The 24,191-nt window shown below is 39.9% G+C and overlaps 1 protein-coding gene across 4 annotated transcripts in view; it reads right to left on the bottom strand.

Moving 5' to 3' along the window:
* The window catches only part of KDM2A (lysine demethylase 2A), a 78,669-nt gene that overhangs the window by 33,685 nt on the left and 20,793 nt on the right, over positions 1 to 24,191 (bottom strand). For all 4 annotated transcript variants that reach the window (XM_084750293.1, XM_084750291.1, XM_084750290.1 and 1 more), the window contains exons 3-10: positions 18,372 to 18,510; positions 17,570 to 17,648; positions 17,113 to 17,159; positions 11,034 to 11,212; positions 8,736 to 8,842; positions 7,973 to 8,066; positions 6,536 to 6,689; positions 4,938 to 5,053 (exon numbers count right to left, since the gene is read on the bottom strand). In XM_084750293.1, coding sequence (XP_084606419.1) covers positions 4,938 to 5,053; positions 6,536 to 6,689; positions 7,973 to 8,066; positions 8,736 to 8,842; positions 11,034 to 11,212; positions 17,113 to 17,159; positions 17,570 to 17,648; positions 18,372 to 18,510 — 915 coding nt within the window. The remainder of the gene's footprint in view (positions 1 to 4,937; positions 5,054 to 6,535; positions 6,690 to 7,972; positions 8,067 to 8,735; positions 8,843 to 11,033; positions 11,213 to 17,112; positions 17,160 to 17,569; positions 17,649 to 18,371; positions 18,511 to 24,191) is intronic.

Below are 24,191 nucleotides of genomic sequence, written 5' to 3'. Positions count from 1 at the left end.
AGAGAATATGAAAGACAATCTCAATCACTGTAATAATTAAACCAGGAAAAGTTCTTGTCAATCTAAAAATTCAAGCTGGCATCTGAAGCAAGAACTTTTGTCAATTAGTCAATTTTGAGAATGTTAATCTTAGAGACAGGCACGATAGCTTGTATCTACAATCCCAACACTCTAGAGGCTGCCGCAAGGAACAAGTTCAAGGCCAGCCTGGGCTACATAGTGTCAAAAAGGGATGTGTGTGAATAAACAAAAACAAGAAGTAAGGATGTAGATCAGTTGGCAGATTGTGTGCCTAGCATACAAAAAGGCTGGGTTGGATCTATGGCACTGCATAAAACTGGGTACCATGATACATACTTGTATTCCCAGAACTCTGGAGGATTAGAAGTTAGAGGACAGCCTAGGTTACATAAAACCCTATCCCAAACAAAACAGTTAACAACAAAAACAATTTTATTATTATTTTTTAAAAGATTTATTTATATATTACATATACAGTGTTCTGGTAGAGTGTATGCCTGAACACCAGAAGAGGGCACCAGATCTCATTATAGATGGTTGTGAGCTACCATGTGGTTGCTGGGAATTGAACTCAGGACCTCTGGAAGAGCAGGCAGTGCTCTATAACCACCGAGCCATCTCTCCAACACCAAAAACAATTTAAAGAAAAGGAAGAAGCTGGGCATTGTGGCGCACACCTTTAATCCCAGCACTCAGGAGGTAGAGGCAGGCAGATTGCTGTGAGTTTAAGGCCAGCCTGGTCTACAAAGTGAGCCTATGACAGCCTAGGCTACACAGAGAAATCCTGTCTCGAAAAACCAAAACCAAACCAAACCAAAAAACCAGAAGAAGAAAACAAACAAACAAACAAACAAAACAACAACAACAAAAAACCAGAAGAAAATGTTGTTTAACAGAAACAACCACGGTAGAGAAAAGCATTTGCAAAACCCATTTAGAACCACTAAAAGGGTTAAGTGAAGGGTTGTTACAATAAGATACAATAACTAGGTGTAGAGCACATATCTGTATTTCCAGCACTCAGGAAACAAGAAACAAGAAAGATCCAGGAGCAGGAATAGGAGAATAAAAGGTGCCATGAATTTGCAAAACTGTGTGGTGATTCATGCCTTTAATCCTAGCACTCAAGATTAAGAGGCAGGCCAATCTGGTCTAAAAAGAGTTCCAGGACAGCCGGGACTATATAGAGAGATTCTATCTGCCAAAAATAAATAAATAAATAAATTGCTATAGAGTATAAAGGCATGCCAAGCATTCTTGCTGGATGTCTTTTCTGAGTCTGAAGAACACAGGACAAAGTATCTAATAAAAGATAGGAAGGAGATAAAAGTTATACACTTGCGGTATAGTAAGTCATTCATTATATGCATGAAAGTCATTTTTAACTCATTCTCAAGCTGCATGTGTTTGGAAGACAGGATTGAACCTCTGCCCAACATCTAACCTGTTTCCCTGGCTTGCCCTTTGTAGTATACCCACCTATCAGACTAATCTCTTTGGTTTTATCGGTCACTATCTTTGTAGCATGAGTCCTCTTTCCATTCAAAGCATCTTTAAAACTATTTCAGAAACATAAAGAATGGCCCTTAGATAACCTGTTGTCAAGAAAAAGGTAAACGGCAATTACCACAAACCAATGAACAAGAAAAACGAGTGTCAGGGGCCATTCTAGATGTATCCACTACTTTCTAGTGTAAACCTTTAATCCTAGCATTCAGGGGGAAAAGGCAAACAGATTTCTGAGTTTAAGGCCATCCTGGTCTACATAGTGAGTTCCAGAATAACAAGAGCTACATAGTGAGACACCATCTAAAATATAACAATAATAAAAAAGATCAAGGGCTGGGGCTGGGCAGTGGTGTTTCACGTCTGCAATCCCAGCACTTGGAAAAGTAAAGGCAGGCAGATCTCTGTGAGACTGTGGCCAGTCTGGTCTACAAAGCATGTTCAGGACAACCAAGGCTATACAGAGAAATCCTGCCTCAAGCCAAACCAAAACAAAAACCCAAAGTAAGCCAAAGACAGGGCTGGAGTGATGCCTCAGAGGTTAAGAGCATTGGCAGCTCTTCCAAAGGGACTGAGTTCAATTCCCAGCAACCACATGAAAGCTCTTGGCCATCTATAATGATATCTGGTACCCTTTTTCTGGCCCGCTGGCTGACATGTAGGTACAATACTACATAAATAATAAATAAATAAACAAAGAAACAAATTAATTAATTAATTAAAAAAATCACCACAGCAACAAAAAGGACTTGGGAGATGGCTCAGAGGTTAAGAGCACAGCACTGAGTGCTCTTTCCAGAGGTCCTGAGTTCAAGTCCCAGTAACCATAGGGTGGGTCATAACCATCCATAAGATCTGGTGACCTCTTCTGGCCTGCAGGCGCGTGCACACACACACACACACACACACACACACACACACACACACACACACACACACACACACACACACACACACACACTCTAAATCTTTAACAGGGTGTGGTGGCTTATTCCTTTAATCCCAGCACTGGGGAGGCAGAGGCAGGTGGATTTCTCTCAGTTTGAGGCCAGCCTGGTCTATAGAGCTTTAGGGTTTTAGGACAGGCAGGACTGATTTGTCTGATTCGTTTGGTTTAGTTTTGGTTTTTTGTTCCTCTGTGTAGCCTTAGCTGTCCTATAACTCTCTTTATCTGTAGGCAAAGCTAGCCACAAACTCAGAGATCCACCTGCCTCTGCCTCCCCAGTGCTGGAATTAATGGAGTATATCCCCACCAGCCAGTGACAGTAAGGGCTGTTATATACAGAGAAATCCTGTCTTGAAAGCCAAAAAAATTGCTGGGTGATGGTGGCATATGTCTTTAATCCCAGTACTTGGGAGGCAGAGGCAGGAGGATGTCTGTGAGTTAGAAGCCAGCCTGGTCTTCAGAGAGTTCCAGGACAGCCAAGGCTACAAAGAGAAATCCTGTTTTGAAAAACCAAACCAAATCAAACAACCCAAAAATCAAAATTTAATTATGTATATCTAGAGATCTGCTACCTGCTTTTAAGAGAGGCCACAACTAAAGCCAAATGTAATGACTCTGATGTTCAGCTGTCTTCATGAATTTAAATGGAAAGGTAAAACCTGTTACCAGGTCACAGCATATCACTATGAAAATGAAAATCACTTTCTTTTTTCTGATCTTTTTTTTCCTCCTGAGACAAGGTCTCTGTGTAGCCTTGGCTGCCCTGGACTGGTTTTGAACTCACAGTGATCCACCTGCCCACCACCCCCCTCCTGAGTGCTGAAATAACAGATGTGCACTACCATGCCTGCCAGAAAATCACTTTCTTACCATTAGACAAGAGGCATACAACCAATAAAGCATATGACCAGACATAAACCTGGATATCTTATATGATTACGACTTTAACCATATGTTTCTTGTCTCACATAAAAGCCAATTTATTTCAGGCAAAAGAGAGCAGGGAACTAAGAACTAATAGGTATTGGGTCTCCTTAAACTAAATGCAGCCCACTATCCTTCTTTATTAGCCTTTAATAGCCTTAATTAGCCTATTAAAACTTTTAGGGAAAGTTTTTGAAGAGTGCAAGTTAAGTATAAATTATTAAAAATTCTCAGTAAATTTTATGAGAGTAGCCAGGCATGTTGGTGCACACCTGTAACCCCAGCACCCTGGGAGACAGAGGCAAGTAGATCTCTGTGAGTTCGAGGGCAGCCCAGTCTACAATTTTTTTAATGAGAGCTGACTAATACTACTGACACTTATGATGAGGAGGGAAGGGCCCAACAAAATGGCCTTTACCAGTGGGGTAAAGGTGCTTGCTGCCAAGCTGGATGACCTCAATTGGATTTCTGGGACACGATAAAAGGGAACCAACTTCTTCAAGTGTCTTCTGACCTCCACCCCTATGCTTTGGTATAGCAACCCAAAATACATAGACAAAATAAATAAAATTTAAATTAAGGAAGATGTTTATGGCCAGGAGGCACATGACTATAATCCCAGTACTCGAAGAGGCAGAAGCCAGAGGATCTCTGTGAGTTTGAGGCAAGCCTGATCTACAAAGTGAGTCCAGGACAGCCAGGGCTATACAGAGAAAACCCTGTCTTGAAAAAAACAAAATAAAACAAAAAGATGTTTACTGTTTTTTAAAATGGGAAAGGGAAAAAGGGGAGGGCTGGTAAACAGAATAAAGACAGAAAAAAATCAAAAGTTGTGAAATTTGAAGTGATGGTCTTCATTCCACAAATTATTCATGAGCATAAAAATGAAAAACATGGATGGCTCAAGAGATTATATAAATATCCATATGAAGAACTTCAAAGACTTATAGTCTCCCAAATGCAGAATTTAGTAAAATTTTTTGCTATGTTCTCAATATGTAGAAATTGCTTTTTAATGCAAAAAAATCTGAAAAGCTGACAAATTATCCATGAATCCCTTCCTGATTTATTTAGTGTACTAAGATGAAGAACAGCAGTGTATATGTTAAAGGTTAGAAGGCAACCTATCTTTTTCTTTGAGGGTCAGGTCTTGCTACATAGGCCAGGTTGGCCTCAAACACAATCTTCCTGCCCGAGTGCTACAAAGATTAGACGCATGTGTTACCATGCTCACCCATCATCTGTCTTAAATGGGAAAGTGTTTTCACATAAGATTGTTATATTAGCTGGGTGTGGTGGCGCATGCCTTTAATCCCAGCACTCGGGATGCAGAGAAAGGCAGATTAATGTGAATTTGAGGCCGGTCTGGTCTACAAAGCAAATACAGGACAGCCAGGGCTACACAGACAAACCCTGTCTTGAAAAACCAAAAAAAAAACAAAAAAAAACAAAAAACAAAACAAAACAAAACAAAAAACAAAACAAAACAAAAAACCTCAAAACAACAACAACAAAAAGATTGTTATATTAATATACTCACCCGTGTCCGATCTTCAATGCTGTATATCTTTAACTGCATGGGGATGTTGAAACTGTGCAAAAAGTTGCCTCCAAACACTAATGTGTCTGTAGGAGTATACACAGCATGAATCCAACCTGGAAGACAGGGAACGGAGGCAGGACTGAAAGCACATGCAGCAATGTAGTTTCCTCAGAATACTACAAGACTTCTATATTATATTCTTTTCTCTTCTTTTGGAAAAAAGACCTTGGTGCTTAGTCCAGGCTCCTTTAATGGGTGGTCCATTTACTTGTCTCTCAAAGCCTTACTTTTCTCTCCCTCTTTCTTGTGTTTTGTTTTGAAGACAGGGTCTCTCTGTGTAGCCTTGGCTATCCTGGACTCGTTTTTGTAGACCAGACTGGCCTCGTTCTCACAGGGATCCGCCTGCCTCTGCCTCCCCAAGTGCTGGGATTAAAGGCATGCGCCACCATGCCCTGCCTACTTTTTTCTTTAAAACTAGGACAAATTGTACTTTACATGGTAGTGAGCATTAAATAAGAGGATATATCTATGGAATAGTTTTATTCACTTATTTCTAGGACACATGCAAATAGCTAGGACTGGAAGTATATGATGCCACACTCAGTAAAAGATATATGGGTTTTTTTGTTTGTTTCTGTTCTTTGCATGAGATAAAATCCAGGGTATTGTACACGCTAAGCAAGTTCTCCAACACCAAGTTACTTGTCCAGTGCAAGAAATTTCCAATGAATTCTGCTACCGTCTTCTGAAGCACCAACTAGGCATCAGCCCCATACAGGATGGCTTACTGATATTCTCATGTAGTCTTCTCAAATAAAAACAGACTTAAGTATTTGATTGAAGTAGTACAAACAAGCAACTGCACATTCAGAATTCTCAAACAGAACAGGGACTCTAAAATTTGTACTTTTTAGAATTAGGATACAATGAAAATATCTGTGATTTGTCACTCAGAAGGCAAAGGCAGAGGCAGAGGATTCCGAGTTCAATGACAGCCTGGTCTCCATAGTGAGTTCCAGGACAGCCAGGGATACACACAGAAAGTCTGTCTTGAAAATAAAAACAAACACAAAAACAAAATGCTGATTCAGCACTCCACACTCAGGTGGGGAAAGGTGGTTCTGTTCTCTAGAGAGGACATGTAAAAATTCTGAATTACTGGGCTTAATATGTAGTCCAAACACTATAATCTTTTGAGAAACCACAACTGGCAATACTGATACACCATGCCAGTATTAAGCACCGCTTTTGTGTTTTATAATACACATTCTCTGCATGTACTCCATAAAATCAGGGAAACACCATTGTTTGTTGCTGATTGTACACTCATGTACATGCATGCTTTGCTGGGTATTGAATTCAGAGCCTTCCTCATACTCAGTCTTTAAGTAAACAAAGTGGCAGCCAGATGTGGTAGCGCATGCCTTTAATCCCAGCACTCAGGAGGCAAAGGCAGGCAGATTAATGTGAGTTTGAGGCCAGCCTGGTCTACAAAGCGAGTCCAGGACAGCCAAGGCTACACAGAGAGACTCTGTCTCGAAAAACCAAAAGTGGCTAAGTGCTAGAAAGCAATCTACTTTCCCTACCTCGCTTACCTGAGGGAATGACGAAGGTATAGCCCTGCTTGAGTTCAATTCGTTGGCAATCAGACACACGGTCACCCAGAAAGATGTCTCCCTGTTTCCCTGACAGCAGCCAATTCTCGTACAGCTCCAGGTTGTGGGCTGTAGGGGGGATGAGCCAGAAGACCTGTGAGTTAAAAGACTTCAGTCTGTTAACAGCCACTGACATGATCCAGTCATCCCCTCAACTGACAGACAGGTGCAGAGGACTAGAAGGTAGAAGGCTTGACTATCTGGGTAGCTCAGGACCCAAACAAAGAGATTTTTCTTGCCAATTGCTTGGTTGGACAGCCTCTGAATTCCTGAGATTATGGCTGTAGAAGAACCAAGGGCCTTGAACTTATTATGTAGGTAATTTCTTAAAAGCTCTGGCTAGAGGCTTAAGCAGCCCAGTTATTGAGGTGTGACCTGTAATTCTTAAGAGATTGGCCTGGGGCTGGAGAGATGGCTCAGCAGTTAAGAGCACTGACTGCTCTTCCAGAGGACCCGGGTTTGATTCCCAGCACCCACATGGCAGCTCATAACTGTCTATAGCTCCAAGATCTGACACCCACAGACATACATGCAGGCAAAACACCAATGCACATAAAATAAAAATAATAAATTTAAAAAAAAGAGAGAGGTTGGCCTGGGTTGCTCTGTCTCAAGGCAGTAACTAAGATCAACAGGACAAACTTATGATCCCATTACACAGTGTAAATAAGCAAAAGGATTTTGGATACGAGGTTAAGTTCTTGTACTTGTTTTCATCCCAGCTCTGCTTCTGCTAATAGATGTAGTCCCTCAAAGTAAAACAAAGGCGAACATTACAAATCTCTATTAATTCGAGATCCCAATTCTGATATAATGTTTAGAAATAACTCGTGGGATTAAATATATTTTATTATTATTAGAATATAATTCTTTATGATTGAACATATTTTTTCAAATCCTCAAAATGACTTAGTGTTTCCTCTAGTCACATTTCAGACCAATTATCTCCACACAGGGAGAGCTGGCTGAATCATAATGTGTTGGCTTTTTGGTCAACATATCCAAAATTTATGTTACTTCCCTTTATATTACTTTTCTTTCAGATACAAAATGACATTGTCCTCCTAGAATTACCTCTTCAGCTTCATCTAGAAAATTCTGCTTTAAATATTTTATATTTTTTAATATAATATAGTATTTTTTAAATATTTAAAATATTTAAATTATATTTAAATATATATTTTTTAAATATTTTAAATATTGGTAGAAAAACACTGGCCTACACAAATACTAAAACTCCAATGGAATAGCCACCAAAGGCAACAATTATATTCAGGTATGAATTGGGGATGATTCTTGATAGACTGGTTTCCAGATTATATTAAGCATACAAATCACTTAATCTGCTTCTAATTCCAATCCTAACTATGACCATACCTTTCCACCTTGGTGGATGTGATACCAAACAGAAGTACCACCAAAATCCACATGGAAGTCAGTATAGCAGCCTCGAACACTCATTAAACAGTACCTGACCCAAAGAGAAGCAGCAACATTAGTATATTGATAAAGATGGCATCCACAAAATAACACTGTTTTCCCTAATGAAGTCCCTCTGCTTTGCATCTAACAAACTTCTAGTAGGTTTTCTTTCTTTCCTTTTCTGTGTTTGAGAGACAATGCTCCCTGGCTGTCTTAGAACTGCTACTTAGACCACAGTAGCCATGAAACTCAAAAGATCTGCCTGCATTTGTCTCAAGGCATGGTCACCATATCTTGCTAAAGGAATGCAGTTCTAAGTCATATTTCTAGTACCACACAGCTTTTCTCCGACTTATAAGATTATATGCAGGGGCTGGGCATGGTGGTGCACGCCTTTAATCCCAGCCCTCGGGAGGCAGAGGCAGGTGGATCTCTGTGAGTTCGAGGCCAGCCTGATCTACAAAGTGAGTCCAGGACAGCCTAGGCTACACAGAGAAACCCTGTCTCGAAACCCCCGCCCCCAAAAAAGATTATATGCTATGTAATTTTTCACATACTCCTTTTTTTGACACTATAAAGTCTACTGTTTAATCTATCAACTTGATGGTTTAGAACAGAGAAAAGCTAGAAAGAGATAGGACTATTCCTTGCTATCAATTTTATATACTCATCAAACACTGAGAAAAGTAAGAAAAGTACACAAGAGCGAATAACTTACTTTTGCACTTTAGGGTACTGCATCTCTAGAATGGCATTTGTTGATTCAGTCTGACTTTCTTTCAAGTGCCTTGGCCACATGTTATCTACCCAGTCAATGAAATCCACCTTTAAAAAGGAAAAGGGACATTTAAACTAAAAAAAAAAAAAAAGCAGCAGTGGGTTGCAGAAAAATGTTTTTTTTTTTTTGTTATATTGTTTTTGTTTTTCGAGACAGGGTTTCTCTGTGTAGCCTTGGCTGACCTGGATTTGCTTTGTAGACCAGGCTGGCCTCAAACTCACGGAGATCTCTGCCTGCCTCTGCCTCCCAAGTGCTGGGATTAAAGGTGTGCACCACTACCGCCCAGCTGTTCCAGAGAATTTTAAAGCCAAGAAAAAACAACTCCTTTAAATATACACTGGATAAATGAAAAAAATGTAAATCTATGAGCCTTAGAGTCAAATGATAAGCATTCTGGACCAATGATTATTCTAACATGACTGTAAAGCCAGCATTGTTCAAAATGGGTTCACTAAAGACAGTTTACAACTAGGAACTTTCTTTTGTCAATACTGGTATAGTTGGTTGAAACAGTGTTTGTATAAAATTTATAGTCAGGCTGCGGTGGACACACGCCTTTAATCCCAGCACTTGGGAGGATGACAGAGGTTCACCTCTAAATTTGAAGCCAGCTTGGTCTACAGAGTGAGTTTCTGGGCAGCCAGGGCTACACAGAGAAACCCTGTCTCAAAAAAAAAAAATAAATCAAGCCGTGCATGGTGGCGTACGCCTTTAAGCCCAGCACTGGGAAGGCAGAGGCAGGCAGATCACTGTAAGTTTGAGGCCAGCCTGGTCTACAGAGTGAGTCCAGGACAGCAGAAGCTACAAAGAAACCATCTAAAAAAACCAACCAAACAAACAAAAGCCAAAATAAAAAAGCAAAAAAGAAATATATTTATAAGCAATGCTACTATAATTCTCACATTGTTTTCGAGGCAAAAAAGTTTACTCTGTCGCCCAGGCAACCGTCCTGTCTCCACTTCCCAAGTGCTAAAATCAGGCATAGTCCACTATGCTTTGGCTTCATGTTTTCTGTTTACCAAATTCTTTACTAAAAATGAACAATACTAAAAAAAAAAAAAAATGATTAGTGGCACATGCTAATAAATTAGCACGGGACAGAGGGAGGTGTAACTCCAAGACCAGCTCGGGTTACAGAGTAGATGTCAGAACAGACAATGCTAAAAAATGGGTGGGACCCTGCCTCCCCAAAAATAAATTATGTAATTAAAAGGTGATTCTACTGTTAATAGCCTATTCTTCAAAAAAGTCTGTCAATCTTTTAAATCCAACCAGAAAAGCCAGGGCTACAAAGAAACATGTCACAGGGGGCATGGTGTGGGATGCTCTGCCTCAACCCTAGACACCTAGGACAGACTGGTGCCTGAAGAGCACAGCAGAGCTTACCCTGGCAGGTCTAGCCCTGACCCCTCTCTGGTTACAGCACTTCAGAGAGTGGGTCCTGTACCTTGCTTAGGTAATGGAATGGGGCTGGTCCTGATGGCAAAGGCACAGGTGAGTTAGGCCAAAGGGTGTGAGAGTGGAGAGCTGACCCAGCCTCTTGAAGGCTGCAGCACTTGGGCCCTTTCCATCTACTGGGCAGCACAGCGAGCCGGCAATGGGGCATGGGTGCAGGTGAGTCGGCCCAAGGGTATGAAAGGAGAGCTGACCCTGCCTCCTGCTGTGGCAGCATTTGGTGATCTAGCCAGACCAGGGTTAGATGGTGATGCATATAAGGAAAAGGCAGTGAGCTGATCAGCTCAGCTTACCACCTGTGCCCAGAGCTCTGAGGGCTCTGAGTTGGCCTACCCCAAAAATCTACATCATCTATGAACTGTTGGGAAGAGTGAAAGGATGGTCTTGCTATTTCAAAGCTGCAGGATCTCATGACACAGAGGTATCTGGGAAAAGTTCCAGTGAGAATCCAATATTGATAGTGTCACAGAAGCCAAGGACCTTGCAGCAGACCAATGACTCATTGCAATGAACATATGCAAGTGAAGATGTATAGACAAAGGGATATACTGTGGGGATACACTGTGACATACTACAGCTTCAATGACGAGATATTTCCTATGCTTTTATTGTTGTTTTATGATTTTTATTTTGGGAGGGAGGCTGCAAGGGCAAAGAGTTAATACAAGGGGATGAGGAGATGAACAAGACTGAAGCGCATAATGTGAAACTCACAAAGAATCAATAACAAGTTAAGGAGAAAAAAGAGAAAGAAAATGAGAATGTGGGAAGAGAATGACTAACCGTGGAAGGACGCTGCACCATATTCTCAAGCCTGGTGTGGCTAAACTCTAGGCTGATGACATTATAGAGTTTTTCTCGCTCCTCCTCTGGGGTCTCATAGTATCGTGTCCATTGGGCCATGGTCATTTCAATGCCCTTCTGTGTGTTTACATCCATGACATCCACCATCCGACGACTCCCTACATGGGAAAGAAGTTCGATTAAGCCATAATTACTCTTAAATACATTAAGCATACAAAACACAAGTCCAAATAAACTATCTTTTTTTACTTAAGGTACAGACAAGGATATTACTTGAGATAAATAATCATTCCTACCTCAGAAAATGAAAAGGATAATAGGCACAGTTAGAGATACTCATCAGGAGCCAGGCATGGTAACACACACCTGTAATCCCACCCAGCACTTGGGAGGCAGAAGCAGGCGGATCTCTGTGAGTTTGAGGCCAGCCTGGTCTACAGAATGATTCTAGGACAGCCAAGACTACATACAGAGAAACCCTGTCTCAAAAAACAAACAAACAAACAAACAAACAAATGTAAACTAAGGATCCTTTAGTTAAGTGAATATCAGTTTAAATGTCTCTATTTTCAGTTTAACAGAATTTGTTTCAATACTGTCAATTTGTTTTTAAACATAAAACTCTTTGTGTTTATTCCATATTTACAATCTGATAAAATTACTAATGTAGATAAGCTCCGGTGTCAGTCTTCCTCAAGCACAACAAAAAGACATAATGTGTTGATGCACATCTTTAATCCCGGCACTTAGTAGGGTAGAGGCAGGCTAATCTCTATAAATTTGAGGCAATCTGCTCTACGTAATTCCAAGCCTGTGACACGAAGTGAGATCCTGAACAAAAAAAAAAAAAAAAAAAAAAAAAAAAAGAAACAGAAGAAGCAAGCATTGCCTATTTATTTATTATTTTGGTTTTTGGAGAAAGGGTCTCTCTGTGTAGTCTTGGCTGTCCTGGACTCATTTTGTACACCAGGCTGGCCTCGAACTCACAGAGGTCCACCTGCTTCTGCCTCCAGAGTGCTGGGATTAAAGGTGTGCGCCACCAAGCCTGGCACATTGCCCAATTTATAAGATAAACCTTACTGAATATACCAGGCAGCATTATAAAAGAAGTTATATGCTAAAAGGTTAATATTCATCGCTAGATGAATAATAAACAAAAATGGTAAATTATACAATGAAATAGACATAAAAAGAATGAAGTACTAATCCATGCTATCACACAAATAAATCTGCAAAGTATGCTATTTGAGAGAAGTCACAGATGAAAGGCTACATATCCTGTGATTCCAGATATGTGAAATACACAGATTAGATAAACCCAGATCTAGAAAGCATCAGATCAGTGGGTGCCAGGGGATACAGGAAGAGAGAATGAGAAATGACTGCTTAACCGAGTTTTGTTTGGATGATAAGAAAGTTCTACCAGTAGACAGTGACGATGGTGCCATTGAACGGTATACTTCAGTGGTTACAATGGTAATTTTCATGCTATACTTAATCACTTGCTTGTGCGCACACCCACACACACAAAGTAAGTTCAGGACAGCCAAGGCTACATCTCAAACAAACAACACAAAAACAAAACAAACCAGAATGTAATGTTTTGTCAGATACTGTTTCTTTTTTTTAAAAGATTTATTTATTATATATACAGTATGCATCAGATTATATTCTAGATGGTTGTGAGCCACCATGTGGTTGCTGGGAATTGAATTCAGGACCTCTGGAAGAAGTGCTCTTAACCGCTGAGCCATCTCTCCAGCCCCCAGATACTATTTTCAACTTATTTGTATTTGTGGATGTTCAAGAGAAGACTTAACAAACTACTGATACAGTAACACTGGGTTTTTAAAAATTTATTGCTATTCTCTATGTATTACATGGGGGATATACATGTCATAACACTTTCTGGAGGTAGTTCTCTTCTACTATTTGGGTTCTACAACTAAACTATGGTTGTCAAGATTTTTGGCAAGAGACTGCCCACTGAACCATCTTGCCAGTGAGTAACTGTCCATATATTTACCTTTCCTGTGTTATTTTTCTTCACATGGCTTCAGGTCACTGTCTACTTTTTCATTTCACATCTCATCTCTCCACTGCACCAGGACACCTTTGAGTGTAGGACAAGTCTAGTATAATAAACTTCTCTAGCTATCATTTTATCTAGGATACCTTAGCTTTTCCCTCCCTCCTCTTTAAATGAAAGATCTGCATTTCTTGGTTCTCTTTTTCCTCCTTCCTTTTACCCCTTTTTTATTTTTGGTTTCTCTGTGTAGCCTTGGATGTCCTGGACATACTCTGTAGACCAGGCTGGCCTTGAACTCAAAGAGATCTGCCTGGATCTGCCACCCTAGTGCTGGAATACAGACATGCACCACTGTACCCAGCTCTTTTTTACACTTTAATATTAAAACAACAACAACCACAACTTTGTGTGTGTGTGTGTGTGTGTGTGTGTGTGTTGGAGTACAGACGGCTTTGGAGGTCAGAATATGATCCACCAGATGCTCTGTAGCTAGAGTTGCAGAAGGTTGTTTGACGTACAATGTGGGTGCTAGGACCCAACCTGGTCTTCTGTAAGGACCAATACAAGCTCTTGTCTGTTACCAACTCCCCAGCCTCCACCCCTTCACCACTTTAAATAAACTGGCTTATTTCTTCCTAACCACCTACAAAGTCTCTGCTCCTATCTCACTGGGAACCCCTTTATGTGAAGAGTATCTTCTTCCTTGATGTAGTCAAGAGTTTTGTCTTTAGCTCTTGAAATGCTTGGTTTGACCCTGTCATGGTGGGAGGCTTTGAGTTCCCTGTTTATACTAGATATTTTTCTTCATGTCTTTCACCAGATATGAAAAATTTCCAGCAATTATTTCTTCAAATATTTTCTGTCCTCTTTTCTCTCTTTTTTAAAAAATTCATTTATTATTATGTTTACAGTGCTCTGCCTACATGTACACCTGCAGCCAGAAGAGGGCATCAGATCACATTATAGATGGTGTGAGTCACCATGTGGTTGCTGGGAATTGAACTCAGGACCTCTGAAGAGCAGTCAGTGCTCTTAACCGCTGAGCCATCTCTCCAGCCTCCTCTTTTCTCTTTTTAAAAAATATTTTATGTTTATAAGTGCTTTATCTGCATGTACACCTGAGGGCTAGAAGAGGACATCAGACCACATTATAGATGGTTGTGAGCCACCATGTGGTTTCTGGGAATTAAACTCAGGACCTCTGGAAGGGCAGCCAGTATTTTTAAATGTGGAGTCATCTCTCCAGCTCACCATTTTCTTTCTTCTAATATCACTACAATGTACACTGATCTGCTCGATTCTATCCTGTGTCTTCATCTCTCCTCTATTTTGTACTGCTATCACAGAACACCAGATAGTCATGTAGCCTAGGTTGCCTAGAACTCACGTTCATCTTGCTTCTCAAATGCTGGGGTTTTCAAAAGTGCAAACTACACTTGGATTGTGTATGTGTTTGACAGCTGTTACACTTTTTCTTATTCTGTTGTTTTCTGTGGATGTGTGTTTTGCTTGCACGTATGTTAGTGTATCATGCATATTGTTTTTATTAATTCTTTTTTTTTTTTTTCCTTTTTCTTTCAAGACAAGGTTTCTCTATGTAGCCTTAGCTGTCCTGGCCTCACTTTGTAGACCAGGCTGGGCTAGAACTCACAGAGATCTACCTGCCTCTGCCTCCCAGGTGCTGGGATTACAGGCATGGGCCTCTACCCATGGCCTTTTCTTTTACTTTTTCTTCTTGTGTGTATGTGTGTGTTTTAATGATTCATTTATTTATTATTATGTATATAGTGCTCTGCCTGCATGTGCATCAGATCACATTACAGACGGTTGTGAGCCACTATGTGGTTGCTGAGAATTTAACTCAGGGCCTCCAGAAGAGCAGCCAGTGCTCTTAACCTCTAAGCCATCTATCTCTCCAGCCCTCTTCTACTATTTTTTTGAGCCTGCATTTTCTCCTGAACATTTGTGGTCAACATCTAACTTTCTCCAAGTATACACCACTTTTGAATACCCTAGTTTAGAACATGTGTTTAGGGGATGGAGTTTACTTGCCTTTAAAAAAAAAAAAAAAAGACAAAGTTTCTTTTTGTAGCCCTAGCTGTTCTGGAAGTCACTCTCTGTAACCATGCTGGCCTCCCACTCAGAAATCCTGTGCCAAACCTGGCCAGTTACCAGTCTTTTAAGTCCTATAGAAGTCATTGTGGTCAAACATAAGGGCATTGTAACAGCTTAGAGATGGTATAAAAACAGGCCCCTATTCTTTTGTTTATACATTTTGTCAGAATCAGCAATCTGTGATCACAACAGAAGTCTCAAATATTTAAACAAGAAGACCCATCCTGGGCTCCTTAAAGTGGTATATTGTGCTTTTAGAAAAAAACATGCACAAACTTCTTCATGGGTTCTAGGTGGTGAGGGCTGGATGATATGGAAAAGTGGTTATTACTATGGTAAACCTAAAATTAAATTTTATTGTCTATATCTTTCCCTGGAAGTTGCAGGCCTTCAACAGAATTCTATAATAGTCAGACTCTGTAAGAGAAATAATCATGTAGGTGGAGAATGCTCTTGCTATCTTCCCAGAATCCTCTCTAAGTCTGTACCTTATCACAGGTAATTCTTGGGGAGATAGGTCATTTGTGAACCACAATCAGAAGAATATCTAAGCAAAGGGCTAGAGAGAGGCTCAGTAGTCAAGAGCAGGGGCTGCTCTTTCAGAGACTCAAGGTCTAATTTCCAAATACAGGAGGCTCACAACTACCTGTAACTCCAGAGGATTCTACCACTTTTAAACCTCCGTGAATGTGTATACTCAGGGGTACCAAGCTCTGATATACTTATACATATACATAGTGATATACATATCACTAAAAATTAAAAATCTAAACTGGGTACAGTGGTGCACGCCTGTGATCTCAATACTTGGGGAGGCAGAGGCAAGTGGATCTCTGGAGTTCGAGGCCAGGCTGGTCTACAAAGTGAGTTCAAGGACAACCAGGGCTATACAGTGAAACTGTGTCTCAAAAAATCAGATTAGAGCCGGGCGTGGTGATGCATGCCTTTAATCCCAGCACTTGGCAAGTAGAGGCAGGTAGATTGCTGTGAGTTCGAGGCCAGCCTGGTCTACAAAGCAAGTCCAGGACAGCCAAGGCTACACAGAGAAACCTTGTCTTGAAAAAAACAAAACAAAACAAAACAAAAACAAAAACAAAAAATCAGATTACATACAAAGATAGGGAGGGAGAGAGGGACAGACAGTGAGCTTGAAATTAGCCTAGTATACACAAATCTCTGCCTAGAAAGAAAATAAAAAGGGATAAGAAGTGAGCTTCTATAATAGTGAATACTCAAAGATTATCTAGGTCCCCTAAAAGAGCTCTGCTTGAAAGGAACATGTACGGTAAATTTTAATGATTCAACAGATTTACTGAGCGCTTACTCCACAAGTTGTGCTAGCTATCAGGAAATACATGGATCCCAGGTACATAGAATATAACACAAGAGCATTAGGGCATGACAAATACAGAGATCAGAGAATTTAGGCTGTTTGTCACTTTCACCTCTCAAGATTAAGTAACTTTATCCAGCACTCCAAAAGGAGTTGAAGTGGCCAAAGTTGGTACTGTAATATTTAATTTCTGAATAAGGAATAGCACTCTTGTATACCATAGAACAGCTAGAGTCAGATGAATTCCTTTTGCTGCTTATGTTTGTTGGGAACAAGGAGGACTTTATACCATTTAATTGCCTTATCACAGAACACAACAGTTACCACCCATGTCTAAGTTTTAGATGAACTAATTTAAAAAGTTTTTGCCTTGGGAAAAACTTTTCCTGGACGGACGGACAGACGGACGGGGACACGGACACACACACACACTTACTTTCTAATTTCTTCTATATATAGTTTTTTAAGGATATCTTTTGATAGAGGAAAATTCTTAGTTGCCAAATAGTTCTTGGTAGTGAAATATATAATTTAGTGTTCCTAAACCTCAAAGATAAAGAGGCGAAAAGTTTGTTACTTACCCACACACATTTTGACATCATTCACTGTGAAGTCTGGATCCGGCATCCTATGAAATAAATACCAGTAAATGAGAAGCACTACTTCTCTAGTAGTATGAATCTTTAAAGTATGAAGTACTCTCAAGAAACATCAATTTTCATGTTTAGGTTTAAATGCTTTTTAAATGTAAATGATTTTGCTTGCTTGCGCGCGCACACACACAATGAAGAAAAACAAAATGTTACCAGCAATCCAGCAATTATTGCAGAATGATAGATTGAAGAGACTAAGCTTTTAAGCTTATCTGAACTTTTTTTTTCTGGGTGTATGAATCACTTGTAAAAACAAGAGACATATTTCACAAAGTAAGTTATTTTCAATCACCTACTGCTCTGGGCTCTCAAGATTGCCACTGTCAAAGTCTCTGAGGGTAAAAGCCATTTTACAACCATCTCAGGTCAGGACCACAGCACTTACTTTATTCCAAGTCCATCAGAATTCTTGAAAATCAGAGGGTCTCTCAAGCCACCCCGCTGGATATATTCTACATTAAAATCTGAAAATATGGTGGTGGTGGGGATTAGAAAGAGAGAAATCATGAAAAAAAGAAAAAAGATTATAAAAGAAAATTTAAGTAAAAAGGTATTAATAGTTTTTGTTACATACAGTTTGTACATACAGTGTGGTCATACAATGTTTGCATGCTAATTACTTCTCTTAGGAAAAACAGAAAGCACAATGAAAAATCAACATTTGTGGGTAGTAGTGTTAATGAGTCACTTTATGCATTCTAATTAGATATTATCATCATGTTTCTTAACAGCCAAAATAGTCTGAGCATTACACACACTTTTGTCAATTTGTTAAGGATGAAAGAAAGCTACATAACACAAGAGGAATTCCACCTCATAGAGGAGATTTCATTGTACTTTTTTGGGCTCCCTCTCCTCTCCAAAGTCTCTTCAAGCTGCCTTTAACTTACTATATATGCCACTACCAATCCTCCTGTCTCTCCACCTCCAAAGTGCTAAGGCATGTGTCACCATACCTATGCTATTTTTAATTAAACCCAAGCCAAGTAATGAGAAAAGGAAAAGACTTTCCCCCAGTAACATTCCTATTATAATAAGACTTAAAATTTTGCAGAGAATGAGAATTGAGACAAAATAAATATCTTCAACAGGCAGGTATTTTTAAGTTGCACAGATGCTAAATTTACAGTTCTTAAGAGTCAATGACTCTAAAAGGGGGCTCAGGGTCTGAAACAAATGATACTGACCTTTTCCCTCCATAAATGTAACAAAATTGGCATTATATTTGTTGGTGTGTAGCTTCTCTTCCAAGTCAAAAGTTCTTTTCCCTTCAATTTCATCATCTGAAATGCCATCATCTTCATAGCGACGTCGCATGGTACCGCGCTGTGAAAGGGAGGACACAAAGATGAAAGTGTGCGCTTTTCTTTCCTCTCTACCAAACAGTCAGTGCTCCATACATGGAGACTGTGACTTCTAGCCTTAGTTGCTAGTTCAAAGCATCCACTTTCCTTTCTCTAAACTCAAGATTAGCTGATAATCTCTGAATGAACAAAATAGAACAAAGTTGTTAGCAGGAGTTTGTTTGTTGTTTAATGGACAGCCCTGTCCATCCTGAAACTCACTCTTTAGACCAGGGTGGCCCCGAGGTAAGCCTGCTTCTATTTCTGGGATCCAACTCAGCTGAATTTTATTTCTGCTACCTCTTTAAGCCTAGAAATATAATCACAATAAAAACAATCAATTCAGACCTACTAAATATCTACCATAGGTCAAGAGTGTGGACTTCTAAAGAAATTCAAACAGGGCTGGAACAATGGCCCCGTGCTTAAGAGCACATACTACTCTTTCAGTCCCCAGACCCTATGCTTGACAGTTCACAACTGCCTGTAACTCCAGCTCTAGAGGATCTGAGGCCTCTCTCTGTCCTTGTACAATAGCACTCACATGCACAAAACCTTATGCAGAAACATACCTTCATATAATTAAGTTATTTTAAAAATAAATGCATCCAAAAATTTTAAAGGACATTCAAATTTAAAGACAAAAATTTTCATTTGAGAAAAAAATTTAGCTGAAATTAAATTTGTAAAATAATCTCAATAATAGCCTAAATTACGGGTGGGAGAAGGGCTCAGCAGTTAAGAGCAAGCACTGTTCTTGCAGAGGAAACAAGTTCAGTTCCCAGCATCCCAATGAAGTGGCTAACAACTACTTGTATCTCCAGCTCCAGGGGATCCAACACCCTAGTCTAGTGGAACATGCACAAACTTATGCACATATATACCTAATTAAAAATATAAATATTTTTAAATTGCCTAAATTAAGCACTTAATAGACCAATCCTATTTTGTGTCAGATCAAGAAGGCTGAATAACAGCATGCTAGCTAGCAGGCTGTCAATACTGAGCTTTAAAAATGTCTCTCCAAAATGGCTCAGAGGTTAAGAGCACTGGCTGATCTTCCAGAGGTCCTGAGTTCAATTCCCAGCAACCACATGGTGGCTCACAACCATTTATAATGAGATCTGGTGCCCTCTACTGACATGTAGTTGTACACGCAGATACAACATTGTATACATAATAAATAAATAAATCTTTTTTTTTTTTAAATGTCTCTCTTAGGCCAGGTATAGTGGCTCATGCCTTTAATCCCAGCACTCGGAAGACAGAGGCAGGAGGATCTCTGTGAGTTCAAGGCCAACCTCGTCTACAAAGCAATCTAGGACAGCCAAGGCCACACAGAAACTCTGTTTCAAACAACCCCCCCACCCCCGCCAAAAAGACAACATACAAATAGAAATGAATTCATGAAAAGATGTTCAGTATCATTCATCATTAGAGATACGCAAACCAAACCCACAAAATTCACCATGTAGTATAATCATGATAGACAATGCAGATGCAAGTATGAAAAAATCCATCTCTATACATGGACTGTTACTTAGCCACAAAAATGAGTGGTGTGTGCCACAATGTAGGTAATCTCTGAAAAATCTAAGGCTAAGTGAAAGAGTCCAGATTATGATTTCATTTATATGGAATGTGTGGAATAGGTAAATCCTTATATCAAATTAGCTGTCAAGATAAGTCCAGTTATTTTTAGTGGTATGGGTCTCTTTCAAGAGTAATGAAATTACTAGAATTAAGTAACAGTGTTCACACACAACAGGCCCAGATGCAATGCTGAAGGAGATGGCTGGCCAGCAGAGGGAGACATACATGTACAATGCTGAAGGAGATGGCTGGCCAGCAGAGGGACACATACATGTACAATGCTGAAGGAGATGGCTGGCCAGCAGAGGGACACATACATGTACAATTATGGTATTATAGCCAGGCATGGTGGCATGCACCTGTATTCCCAGCAGTCAAGAAGACAGAGAGGCAGGAGGATAACTATGAGTTTGAGTCTAACCAGGTCTCAATCCAGGACAACCAGGATTATAAGAGAATTCCTGCCTTGAAAAATCAAATAAATAAATAGATAGTCAAAAGCCTTTTTGTCTTTACCTGAGTTTTTAGTATGTGTGTACACATGTGTAGAAACACTCCTTCCAGAAAGAATAAACTATTTATAAAACAGCTATTTCAGCCGAGCATACTGGAGCATGCCTTTAATGCCAGCACTCGGGAGGCAAAGGCAGGTGGATAGCTGTGAGCTCGAAGCCAGCCTGGTCTACAAAGTGAGTCCAGGACAGCCAAGGCCATACAGAAAACCCTATCTTGAAAAAACAAAACAAAACAAAACAAAAAACCTTGACTATTTCATTATACTTCATGAATTATTTTAATGGAAACATGCTATATCATGTCAAAAACAGAGAGACTCTTTGCCACTATGACTTGACACATTTTTGCCCCCAAATAATAAAAAGCTTGGGTAGAAGAATAACACATGTTGGATTTTAACTTAATTGCTTTAATATTACAAGACCGGATGCTGAACTAACAAGGCTGGAAAAGGTTACATTTGTTTTTAATTCTGTTAAGTTGTTTGTTTCTTTTTTTTTTTTAAGATTTACTTATTTATTATTTATATAGTATTCTGCCTGCATGAGTGCCTGCAGGCCAGAAGAGGATACCAGATCTTATTATAGATGGATATGAGCCACCACCATGTGGTTGCTGAGAATTGAACTCAGGACCTTTGGAAGAAGAGTCAGTGTTCTTAACCTCTGAGCCATCTCTCCAGCCCCATCTTTTTTTTTTTTTTTAAAGATTTATTTATTTATTATTTGTACAGTAAGTATTCTGCCCGCATGTGTGCCTGCAGGCCAGAAGAGGGCACCAGACCTCATTATAGATGGCTGCAAGCCACCATGTGGTTGCTGAGAATTGAACTCAGGACCTTTGGAAGAACAGTGTTCTTAACCTCTGAGCCATCTCTCCAGCCCTTGTTTTGTTTTTTAAGACACATTCACCCAAGCTGGGCTCAAAAAACCTACCTACAACAAATAAACAAACAAGCAAACAAACAAAAGACCAGCGTTCCTTATGTGGACCTGGCTGGCCTCAAGTTCAGATTCCTTTGTCTCTGATATATTACATTTGCTCTATTAAAGTTTGGTCGAGTCAGCCTGGAAAAAGTTAGACCAATCTCTGCAGCAGACACTGACAGCATGTAAAAACAGCATGTAAAAATTCTATAAAAGTAATTTCAATAAAATTATAATAATTAATAAATAAGGAATCCTAACAATTGGGAGGCAGAGGCAGATGGATCTCTATGAATTTGAGGCTAGCCTGCTTTACAAAGTGAGTCCAGGAAGCCAAGGATAAAGAAACTCTGTACCAAAAATAAATAAATAAATAAAATTACAACTCCAACAAATACACACATTCCTGTCCCTCCCACCTGTACATCAGGGTTCTAGTCAAGTTCATTTTCCTTCTAAGCATATCATCCCATTTATATCAACTAAAGCTAAAACAAACAGGGGCTGGAGAGATGGCTCAGTGGTAAAGAACACCGGCTGTTCTTCCAAAGGTCCTGAGTTCAGCTCCCAGCAACCACACGGTGGCTCAAACCATCTATAATGAAGGTCTGGCACCCTCTTTTGATGTGCAGGCACACATACAGGCAGAATACTATATGAATAATATTTTTTTTTTAAAAAAAAGTTACAACAAAACAAAACAAAAACCTATGGCTTCATTTCTGAATGTACCTAAGAACTTTTCAACATTTTTGTTGTGTCTTTAAAATAAGGTTTCAGCCAGGCGGTGGTGGCGCACGCCTTTAATCCCAGCACTCGGGAGGCAGAGGCAGGCGGATTGCCATGAGTTCAAGGCCAGCCTGGTCTACAAAGTGAGTCCAGGACAGCCAAGGCTACACAGAGAAACCCTGTCTCAAAAACAACAACACAATTAAATAAATAAAATAAGGTTTCATCTAGCTGGCAAAGGCAGGCGGATCTGTGAGTTTGAGAGTTTCAGGCCAGCCTGAGTTCTAGGTCAGCCAGGGCTACGCAGAGAAACCCTGTCTTGAAAAGAAAGAAAGAAAGAAAGAAAGAAAGAGAGAGAGAGAGAGAGAGAGAGGGAGAGAGAAAGAGGAAGGAAGGAAGGAAGACAGACAGACCAAAAAGGAAAAATTAAAAAAGAAGCTGGGCGTGGTGGCTTATGCCTTTAATCCCAGCACTCAGGGAGGTGGAGGCAAGCAGATTACTGGAAGTTGATCTACAAAGTGAGTCCAGGACAGCCAAGGCTACACACACTAGAAACCCTGTCTCACAAAACAAAACAACAACAACCACACAAAAAAATTCCTCAACTTCTCTATTAAAAAATATTGTTTACTTTATGTATTTGGGTGTTTTGCCTACAAATATTCAATACACTTTGTCCATGCAGTGCTCTCAGAGCCCAGAGAGTGATGGCTCTCTTGGAACTCGAATGACTGTTATAAGCTGGCATGTGGGTACTGGCAACTGAACTTGGGTACTCTTAACAACTGAGCAATCTCTCTACAGGCCCAACTTCATTCATAATTGTTAGAAGTCAAGCCAACAAGATGCCCTTCAGTATGCAAACAAAGAGGGTAAGATATATTCAGAAAATAGACTCAGAGATAAAAACAAGTAAGAGGGGCCGAAGATATAGCTGTGTTATAGACTCATACAGCATGTATAAGGGCTCACAAAAAAGGAAAGGGGCCGACAAAGGGCTAAGGAAAAGGAAAGTCAATTTTAAAAGGCAATTAACACATTGTTTATCTAGGTAGGACCTTCCAGTTCAGATCTCATAGAGGGCATGGGCTAGTGACAGGGAGGGCTCCTCCCATTACGTAGGTTACTAAAGTACTACACGGGCACTGATGGAAAAAATACTACTTCCCAGAGTACAACAGAAGAGGAGGGGCTGAGTGTTTGAGAATACATACTGTTCTTCCAGAGCCCATACTGGGGAGCTTATAGCCTTGCAACACCAGCTCCAGATTTGGCTGGCCTCTAAGGGCACCAAACTCAAAGGCAGAACCTCATTCTACACACATGCATAATTAAAATATAATCACTGGAAAAGGCAAACTATTTAAGAGAAAAGAATTCCAGAAGCAGAAAACAAAAAAGAACTAGACTATGAAGCAGGAGATATTCAACAGAATAGGAATCATGGAGCAGAGATAAACTATTAATATCAAGGATGATGTTGTAGCTCACACCTTTAATCCCAGCACTCAGGAGGCAGAGGCAGGCGGATCACTGTGAGTTCAAGGCCAGCCTGGTCTACAAAGGGAATCCAGAACAGCCAAGGCTACACAGAGAAACCCTGTCTCAAACAACAACAAAAACAACAAAGAAAACCTATTAATATCAGAAAACACTTTTGGATCTTACATTGTTATTGGGAAATAAATGACTTGCAAAACTAGATACTTTAATTAAAGGTGTTGCTTCTGATCCTTACTTTAGACAAACCTCAGTGGCTCCCATCAGCAAAGGTAACATTTTTCAAGTATGATCCTAGATGCCACAAGATGGCAAGATATAATCAACAACAACAAAAAAAGATTTAAAAGGAAAAAAAAAAAAGCCAGGCGTGGTAACACACACCTTTAATCCCAGCACT

Source organism: Acomys minous, assembly GCF_964271855.1.
Source record: "Acomys minous genome assembly, chromosome: 2".
In the NCBI taxonomy this organism is placed as follows: Eukaryota; Metazoa; Chordata; class Mammalia; order Rodentia; family Muridae; genus Acomys; species Acomys minous.
Note: the sequence above shows the minus strand (reverse complement) of the source record. Positions and strands in the feature narration are given on the sequence as shown.